The sequence below is a fragment of the Trachurus japonicus genome, chromosome 2 (genome assembly GCF_045865225.1).
Source record: "Trachurus japonicus isolate A0001 chromosome 2, Traja_1.0".
In the NCBI taxonomy this organism is placed as follows: Eukaryota; Metazoa; Chordata; class Actinopteri; order Carangiformes; family Carangidae; genus Trachurus; species Trachurus japonicus.
In genome coordinates, this window is record NC_140908.1 from 2,781,786 (window position 1) to 2,792,357 (window position 10,572).

At 40.8% G+C, this 10,572-nt stretch overlaps 1 protein-coding gene across 1 annotated transcript; it reads left to right on the top strand.

Moving 5' to 3' along the window:
• The first annotated feature begins 507 nt into the window (after window positions 1–507).
• LOC146990550 (1-phosphatidylinositol 4,5-bisphosphate phosphodiesterase delta-4-like) lies at window positions 508–10,068 on the top strand. The gene is made up of 8 exons (XM_085804154.1): window positions 508–579; window positions 1,841–1,888; window positions 2,249–2,407; window positions 3,211–3,423; window positions 3,791–3,854; window positions 4,739–4,868; window positions 4,946–5,194; window positions 9,946–10,068. Exons 2-8 carry the CDS (start codon window positions 1,864–1,866, stop codon window positions 10,066–10,068), a joined length of 963 nt encoding a protein of 320 aa, XP_085660280.1. The 5' UTR covers window positions 508–579; window positions 1,841–1,863.
• The last annotated feature ends 504 nt before the right edge of the window (window positions 10,069–10,572 follow it).

Sequence of the window (10,572 nt, forward strand, 5' to 3'; positions counted from 1 at the left end):
AAATGTTTTTATTGCCTTACTGTGTTTTATATGAGTGTATGTAAAGTGATGAGCCCTATCTATCTATCTATCTATCTATCTATCTATCTATCTATCTATCTATCTATCTATCTATCTATCTATCTATCTATCTATCTATCTATCTATCTATCTATCTATCTATCCGTCTATCTATCTATCCATCCAGGTGGATCAGATGCTGTGACATCACAAAGTTACAGGAGTCCTAATGGCTTGTTTGAAAGTATATACACCTCTCTGGCTTTGATGCTGCTTTTTATACATCGTTGTATTATATAGCATCTTTAAGAAATGGTAAACAATTGATAGGGAAAGAAAGGATCTATAGAGAGAAAGAGGGAGGGAGAGGGAGAGAGAGAGAGGAGGAGGAGGAGCATGGGATCGTCACAGGGAGTTGACTCTGGCTTCACTTGTTGTTGTTGCCTTTCATCTCTGCAGCAGCGTGGAGAGCAGCGAGGCAGCAGCCAGCGAGCAGCGAGTGACCGGGCGCCATATGATCTGTTCCAGCTCTGCAGCAGCCAGAGCCACCGACCAGAGATGATCCTCATCCTGCAACAGGTCAGACTCACTCATCTCTTCACTTCTTAACTTTCAGCCTTTTAGTTCAAAGTGTTTGAAGGCAGTCGGACGGTGCGATGTGGATGTTCACAACAGAAGATATTTTAACACGCTGTTACGTTCAGACTAAAATGCTGCCGCGCTATCACCTGGTAAGATAACATGGAAATGTTTGACACACTGAACTTTGTCTTTATCTTAAAACTTTAAAAACTTAAAAAGACCTTTATTGTCCTTAGGGAAATGTGTCCTGCACATTAAAATACATTTAAAACTCATACAGATAAAACAGGATTAACAGTTCTATCCTAAAGACAGGAAGTATTTCTCCAATATCTCCCTGTTAAAAGGGTTTTCCATGGAGTTTTTCCTCAGTGGATGTGAGGGTCTAAGGACAGAGGATGTTGTTATGATGGGATGTAAAGTCTTTTGAGACAAACTGTTGGTAAAAACGGGCTATACAAATAAAATTGTTATCTGTTTGACAGCTTTCTAATACCTAGATCTGAACTCCTAAGTCACGACTAAGATAAAAAATGAACATTACTCATAAACATTGAACATAACAATGACAGTCCCTTGCTCATGGATATGAATTCAGAAAGTTGTAACAATTTTGTACATTTTTATATACACACAGGCCGTTTCTCAATACCCAGTACATATACACACACTGTTCGAAAAATAGAAAAATAAGTTGTCTATCTTGGTTGCCTAGCAACGACTATTGTTATTTTTTGTAAAGTATGTGTGTGTGTATATGAATGTGAAGCATTACTATAAAGTGTTTTGAACTGTGTGTCTGGCTGGCTATATAATATATATGGCTATATAAATACAGTCCATTTATCATTTTTGCATTAGAATGAATGGAGGTCAAAATGACCTCTTGGCGGTTCTTGGTAAAATCACTCTTTTTTTCATTCTCTTTTATACTAGAATCGTGAAAACGCATAAGATGATGTAGAACACACTTTTAGGAAAAGTCATGGACTGGGAGACATACTGTATTTACACAAACACAGTTACATGCATTTTAAGAAGCGAGAGAGGTCAAAGTGACCCAGCTGACTATAGTAATATTTGTGGGAAACAGTCAGACGTGTACTCATGGGTTCTACTTCTATCTATAGAGACCTTGTACATCAAATAACCAGAATTTGCAGTTGAATAATGTAAATTTCATCTCTTTTTAAAAGCTCTGTTGTTTTGATATTATTAAAATGCATATTTTTGTTCTTCCAACTGTTCTTTTCTGTAGATGGCAGTGTGAGAAGACACTGAATGGCTTCTACAGGGAGTGGCCTCCGTAAGTTTGTTCTTGTCCTCTATGGATTTTTAGTTTTTTTTAGTTTTTTTTTTTAATGCAACCATTAAACTGTATTAATTCATAATAACATCTGATTGTTGTACATTAAGTAGAACAATATCACAGGACCTAGAAAAAGCTGCTTTGGTAGAGCAGACACTGTGCAAATTGTAAGATAATGATTGAAAACGTACATAAATATTCATAAAACAGATTACATTTGATGTGAAATTGATCTTTAACTTTAAAACAGACTAATATTGTGCAACATAGATGTGAAGATTTGATCACAGATGTAATGTTTATGTTGTAAGTTCCATATTTTCCAGCTCCAGAGTGTTTTCCCTGTCTGTTTTCCAGGCATACCGGGGGATGACAACCTCCAGTCCATGCTGGTGGGGACGGTGATGCGGAAAATCAAGTCCCGGTCCTGGAAGAAGCAGCGTTACTTCAAACTGCAGGACGACTGCATGACCATCTGGTACAAGTCCAAGAAAGCTGGCAACACTCACTCCACATGTAAGTGTAGAAATTCAAGAAGTTTATGGCAAGCGGATTTAACATTTAAAAGCTAAGTTTGACTATCCGGAATTAACATTGTAGATATCAACAACGTCTTTCTGACTTGTCGTAACTACATTTTGAATAGTTGGATTTTTGATTCAAGATATCTGTAATTCAGTTTTGCAGAGTCAAAAAGAACATTTCAGATATCTGCAACTACGTTCTTCCTAGGACAAATGACGTCACTGTAACCATCATGTGTATGGGGTTTGTCATTACAGATATCTACAGTTCAGTTGCAGATATCCGCTATGTGAATTACGGATATCTGTAACTGAATTACAACTATTCCTAACTCCAGTTTGAGATATCTACAACGTCATTTCACCTAGTCAAAACTTAATTTAAGATATCTGAACAGGGACATGTAGATATCTTTAATTGCAGTGAATTAAAGATATCTTGAACTGGAATTATGACTAGTCAAAATCAAATTGTAGATATCTCAAACTGGAATTAGGAATAGTCGTAATTCAGTTACAGATATCTGTAATTCACATAGTGGATATCTGCAACTGAATTGTAGATATCTGTAATGACAAACCCCATACACATGAATGGTTAAAGTGACGTCATTTGTCCTTGGAAGAATGTAGTTGCAGATATCTGAAATATTCTTTTTGACTCGGCAAACTGAATTACAGATATCTGCAACACACATCCAGTCTGGCTATTAAATGTTAAATTGGCTTTTGCCATAGAAGTTATTCTGTGTGAACCGACTGATTGTTAGAATAAAACGTCTTCTCTCTGCCCAGTCTCTGTCAGCGACGTGGAGGCGGTGCGGGAGGGCCACCAGTCGGAGGTGCTGCTCAGCATCGCCGACGAGTTCCCGGCCGAGCGATGCTTCACGCTGGTGTTTCGCGGTCGCCGGGGCAACCTGGACCTGGTGGCGGAGTCGGCCGACGAGGCGCAGTCCTGGATCAGGGGCATGAGGAAGCTGATCGAGAACCTGGAGAACAACTGGACCAGTATCCTTCACTCAGTTTTAAAAGTTACACAATACTTTTTTTTTTATACTTTATTTATTTGCACATATAAAATAGAACAAAACATTTACTTATCTCTCTTACTAGTGAGAAAGATATGAAAAGAAAAATGTGCAGGTGAGGTCTGAAACCTGAAAGCCTTATAACATGACCTCACCTTGACCTAACAAATCATTGAAACACAGTAAAGAAATAATATTTGCATACCTTGTGCAAGGTAGAGAAATAACGAAATTTAAATTAAATAGAAAAGAAAAGAAAAGAAATAAATATAAGGGAAGATGATGATAGTAAAAATAATAGTAATTGTTCTGTCCTCAATGCGTAGCATGCATGTGTTGACAGGCAGCTAAACTCTTCACTCCAAACAACACACTGGGTATTCCTTTTGCCAGATTTATTGATGAAGTAAAGTGTGAAACTAAAAGAGATAGACAAAATAATACAGTCATGAATATTGCATTTATGGAGATGCATAAACCATAAAATAAACAATTACCAAAGCCTAGCATGGCTAACTAAATAGCTCACTCAAAGTAGGCTAAATACATGTAAACACATAACACAAATAAGTACACAATGTACCGGTAATATTCTGCCACTTAAGGCTCCAGCATATAACCATAAATGAACATGTAAACAACACGTACTGACGATGCAACTCGAAGATGTATGCTGGAGTGGCTAGTCATAGCTAGAAGCTGACAAATGTGCTGCTCTGAACTTCTTTGTTGTTGTTTTTCTGTCACTTCCTGCATAAAGGTTTTATTCAAGATTGACAAAGCCTAGCCGCTGAACCAAAATCGGCCAGTAGATGGCGGTACTGCTATTTGACTCACTTATTTTTTAACTTACTCAGATGAAACATCATGAAATATATGAAATTAAACACATCAAATGATTTTTTAACTGATTTTAACTTTTTATCTGAATCTTATTAATTAAACTGAACAGTAATAGTAGTAGTAATGATAACAACACTAAATAGATAAATAAATGGAAAGAGGTGAGAAAATAAAGCAAAACAAAAGAAAAAAACTGATACAGATAAATTAAGTTCAGTGTAAACACAAAAAAGAGAAAAAGAAAAAAAAAAGTGAGGCGCTAGGAAAGGCAAAATTGAAAAGTCAAACCAAGTTTTGTTGTTCTGTTAATTTTAACAGTAGTTTCTTTTTAATAAATATTGCCAATGAGGAGGAGCTAAATCTTATGTCTCTAGAAAGAAGTGAAATCCCATCATAGTTTGGTAAACACAGCGTTTTCCAGTTGGTGTTTTTTCCTTAACTGGCGTCTCCAGGTGGATCGGTGACTGGTTCAAGAAGGCGGACAAGAACAACGACGGCAGGATGAACTTCAGGGAGGTGCGGGACTTACTGAAGATGATGAACGTGGACATGAACGAGCACCACGCTCACCGTCTCTTCACGGTAAGGAGTCGTTCCTCAGGTTTTGTCTTGGCATCTCTTCCTCTCTTGATGCACAGATGTCCTTTTCTTTCTCCTAGATGGCCGATAAGTCGCAGTCGGGGACGCTGGAGGACGACGAGTTCGTCCTCTTTTACAAGATGCTGACCCAGCGAGAGGACGTCCTGAGGGTTTTCCAGGAGTTCTCGGCCGACGGCCAGAAGTTGTCCCAGACCGATCTGGAGGACTTCCTGAAGGAGGAGCAGCTGGAGGGGGACGACACCCAGCAGCACGCCAAGCAGCTCATCCACCGCTACGAGCCCTCCGACACAGGTACACACACTCTTATGGTAACGCTTTAATAGTACAGGCCGCAAAGTACATGATCAAGCCAAGAAATAACAAGTAATTGCACCATAATGTCGAGAAATATAGCCAAGAAATATCAATTGATTGCATAGAAGTCATCCAAAGCATGAAAAGCATGTGTAATCTTTTGCCTTTATGGAAAACATGACATTATTATGAAATGAACCGTTATTTCTAGGCTATTTCTAGACATTATGATGCAGTTATTTGTTATTTCTAGGCTATTTCTTGACATTATGACCCATTAAATGTTATTTCTAAGCTATTTCTTGACATTATTACGCAATTATTTGTTATTTCTAGGCTTTTTCTTGACATTATGACCCATTAAATGTTATTTCTAAGCTATTTCTTGACATTATTACGCAATTATTTGTTATTTCTAAGCTATTTCTTGACATTATTACACAATTAATTGTTATTTCTAGGCTATTTCTAGATATTATGATGGAATTAATTGTCCGGGGTGTTTTGGGGAGCTCTCCCCGGTGCTGATCAGCCCGCGGCGGGTGCATTTCCTCCGTGGCGACGACGTTGCACTGCAACCGGCTCCGGGTCAGCTTGGAAAGGCTCGAAGCGAAGGTGACTCGCGGTTTATATGTTTGCCACTTTCTTTTACTTTTTGACACAGGCTTTCCCGTTTGTATCATTTTGTGGAGCAGTAGGTAGCTCGTTAGTAGTAGCAGCTCATGCTGCTCTCACAAACTCTCTCCCTCTGCCACTGAGCAAAACTTCACTTCCCTGCCTGCCACTTCTTTCTGTAATTTTGATACATGTTTTTTTCCCATCTTATTTGTATAACAATCAGTCATAAGAAAATGTTTATTAGGCTATAGCAGCAAAAGGAAATATGCAATAGTAACCACAGTAATGCATCAAGTCAGCTGCCAATCTGCAGGGGACGGGGCGTGTCATAAACAGGAAGACAGAAATGTACACAAGCAGGAAAGTGGCAAAAAGAAAACAAAGTGGCAAACACATAAGCTGTGAGTCTTCTTCGCCTCAAACCTTTCCAAACTGACCCAGAGCCAGTCGCAGTGGATTGTCATGGCCACGTCACGGTCGCCACCAAGACAATCACTGATAACTCACTGATAACTCAACACAGCATAAGGAAGCCACGTCATCTTGGACAACGATGCACCTCCTATGCATTTCTAGGAGCACCCCCCGTCAATGTTGTAGCACACCCATAGCACCTGCTATCAAATTTCTCTGGAGCCGCCACTGGAGATGGGATATGGGGGGGAAGGGGTTGATGGGTGGGATAAAAAAAAGGATGAAGTTTTAAGTTTCTCGAGATCCCGAGAAACTTTTGCTACATCACAGACCGTCTGTCTATCTGTCTGTGGTCTACAGGTCTATGGACATTTCTCACTCTAACGACGCTTTTAGTGCCGTAGAGACGTGTTTACAGTTCATACAATATGTGTGTGTGTGTGTGTGTGCGCGTGTGTGTGTGCCCGATGCCCACCCACCTACCTGCTCGCTTTCTCCCCATGATGACCCTGGAGTTTGACCCTCTGGCTCGGCTGTTCCACAAGACGTCAGTTTCTCCAAGTAACGCTTTTTTGTAAACTTGCTCCGAGTCAGAGGGTCAAACTCCACTGTCATCACGGGCAGAAAGTGAGGCGAGCCGCTGTCCGAGCATCAGGCATCAGACCTGGCCGGCCGCCGGACCCACCAGAGCTGATCTCCGTCTCACATCAGACTATAAACGATATGGTGTATGAACTGTAAACACGTCTCTACGGCACTAAAAGCATCGTTAGAGCGAGAAATGTCCACAGATCTGTTATTTACTTATCTGCTATGATCACAGACAGACAGTCGAGAAACTTCATCCTTTTTTTTTCACCAATCATTTTTTTCCCATGTCCCTAGTGATGGGTCCTCTGACACCGAGGCTCCGACACATGCGCGGTATTTGTATCGAACCACCGTGCCGAAGCGTGGTTTGGTCCCGTGACTTGTGACGAATGAACCACTTGGATGACGTATGAACCACTTCACTGATTCAGTCATTCACGGAGCACCGTCAATGTTTCGGTTGTCTGGGCTCTCTGTGAGAGCTGAGCTGAGCCTTTGAAGCACACAGAAACTGAGGCGGCAGAGATTTGGTTGGAAAGTGTAGCATTCAGTACCAGGAATTCTATAACATTACTAAACCATGATATGTGGAGCAGAGGAAATTAATTTATCTAAGTGTTGTAACACGCATATTTGTAAAGATTGAAGCGTCAACGACCGTATGAGCTCAAAAAATATTTAACACATCCCACATGCAAAACTGTTGCGGAGAGTGGCGCACCGTGATTACATCCGGCGGTCGCTCCTTGGCCTTCTCAGACATGGGATTGAATTCCGTGCCTTACTAGCTTTCCTTCTTTTCTATTTTGAAATGAGATCACATTTGCCATCTACTCTACACCATTTCACATCATTTAAGCCATAAACTGTTTAGACTTGTTTCAGATGAGAATGTTATTCACAGCAGAGGCTAATATATCAGGCTAAGTAGCCTATAAGGAAAGCCTATCACAATCAGATAATGCCAAATGAGAAAACAGAGTAACTTCATGTCAATTTTATAATTTTTATATTTTATTGTGTCAGCTTGAAACCATACAACCATGCAATGTTAGTTGTAAAGAGTGAGCATGGCAAATCAAATCTCAGACAATCAATGAACCAATGAATGACACGTCTCAATTGCACTTCATTTTATTGAACACTAGATGTCGTACTGGAGCAACTGTGTCAGTGAAGCCTCGAGTGAATGAATCATTACTCGAAAAAGGTGTTGAAGCCTCAACAAAGCCTCGATTGCCCATCACTACATGTCCCCTAAGGGGCTCTGTACTTTTGTCCCGTGCCCATACTCCTAAGTTAGGTTTGTTTGTCCTGTGTTATATGTTCCCACTCCTGGTCTGCACCTTGTCGTGGTGAGTGGGCTTTTTACCAAGACAGACCATACTGAATGTTTTCCAACAAGTTTTTGATCTGTCATCTCTTTACTCTTTACGAGTATTGGCAAGACTGCTTTTTGTTATGATGCCCCTAGCTCTTGGAACGCGTTACAGCACATCCTGAGATTGGACACGCTCCCTTCACTCAGTGAGTTTAGGTACTTGGTCATGAATAACTGTGTTTCCATTTGTAACTGTTTCAGATGATTGTGTTTCTTGTTTCTTGTTAAGTGTATTTTGGTTGTAATCACTTCAAATGACTGTAACCGCTGTCAATATTTTTTACTGCGTTGTAAACTCGACGACATTGAAAATGAGCCTCAATGTCTCTCGAGAATAAATAAAGGTTATAATAATAATAATAATCTTTCTCTCATGTAGAGCTCAAAGTTAAAGGACAATTCCAGGCGAATTCAACTCAGGGGTGTATTTTCATATCATTTTAGGTCTAAAAGAATGAATCTGAAGATTTTCAGTTTAATCGCTCCTGTTTTGCGGTAGCTGCGTCTGTGCCCGCATCGCTACGGCAGCAATGAATGGGAGTGGATGTAAGTTCCGCTGTTTAGGCTGTTTCCAGCCCTCAAAGCCGCAATTTTTTTCCACAGACAGCATCAGATGGCTGCTCAAACATGCACCGAGAAGTTTATTTACTTCAAGCAAGCCGACATGTTTGTAAAACTAGATCTAATTCAAAGTCTCCCGGAGTCTCGCGCGAGCCCGAAGTTGCAGTGCTGGTGTATTCAGGCGCAGTAGGAGCTACCGCTTGTGTCATAAACACAGGAATATCAACTCTTTACTTGCTTCAAGTGTACATTTTTTTCCACAGACAGCGTCAGGTGGCTACTCAAAGATGCGCCGAGAAGTTTTTTTTACTTGAAGCAAGTCAAGAGTTGATATTCCTGTGTTTATGACACAAACGGTAGCTTTTCCCACTGCCCCTGAACACACCGAGCACGGCAACTGGGTCTCGCGCGAGACTCCGGGAGACTTTGAATTAGATCTAGTTTTACAAACATGTCGGCTTGCTTGAAGTAAATAAACTTCTCGGTGCATGTTTGAGTCTCCATCTGACGCTGTCTGTGGAAAAAAATTGCGGCTTTGAGGGCTGGAAACAGCCTAAACAGCGGAACTTACATCCACTCCCATTCATTGCTGCCGTGGCGATGCGGGCACAGACGCAGCTACCGCAAAACAGGAGCGATTAAACTGAAAATCTTCAGATTCATTCTTTTAGACCTAAAATGATATGAAAATACACCCCTGAGTTGAATTCGCCTGGAATTGTCCTTTAAGTCCAAGAAGTTGAAGGCATGGAAGGCGTCCCTATATTCACAAGACATTCAATTTTGTTCATATCCAAAATCTGCGCTCCTCTTGTGTTTTAGTAGGCTATTTCTTGTTTACTTAATATGAACATAGCACATTACAAACGGCCATTCATCAGTTAACAAATGTAATGTAGTAATGTTTTGGTGAAGTTAAAAATAAGATGTTGTATATACTTATGAATGTATAATGACAATGTTTTTGAACTGATTTTTCATACATCTTGGAAGATGTTACTGTTACATCCATGTCTGTGTGCTCCGAGTGTCTCTTCCCCAGGCTGCTGCTGCAGGGCACACAGCTGAGGCTTTACAGCTCACCACGCGGTAACTTCATCTGGCTCCTTCTCAGTTCTTTCCTGCGTTTTTTCCAGTTCCAGTGCTTTTCCCTCCATGTTCCCTGCCTCATGTTTTCATTCTGTCCCCCTGTGCTTCCAGATTCCCTGCCCTGCCAGCAAGCAGCCACTCTTCACCTTCATCGCCTGCCCTCCTGTGTCCTCCAGCTCCCTTTCTCTCCCTCCCCTGCTCTCCAGCCCCAATCCTCCCCTGTGCTTTCAATAAAATCTGTATTGAGCGTAAACTCTGCCTCCTTGGTCTGCCTGCCACCTGTTGTCACAGATACTCAGAAATTTTCTTTTTTTGGACTTTCTTAAAACTAGATGCATAACATGCATCTTAAAGAATTAAAATATAATGTGAACGGCATCACCCCAAAACAAAAAATAAAACAAGACATCAAAAATAAAGTAATAGCCCAAAATTCAGATACACATACCTTGTTCCACAAACCAAGGGAGCTAATACAGGATGGAAGGTGCCGACTCTAACGTCTGTCTCCTAATAATAACAAAACAAGACCAAACTATAAAGGAAACTGCACCAACACAAAGATTACAAATAATTCTACAAAGAAAACTCACTCAAAGAGCCACGAACATGGTCCAAACAAAGCCAGCAGCACAAACGCTGCGCCAGCCAGGGGAGAACAAAGGGAGGATGGTGGAGATGCGCACAGGTGAGCGCACACACCCACAGGAAGAGCTTCCAGATGACAGTGGCCTCCTC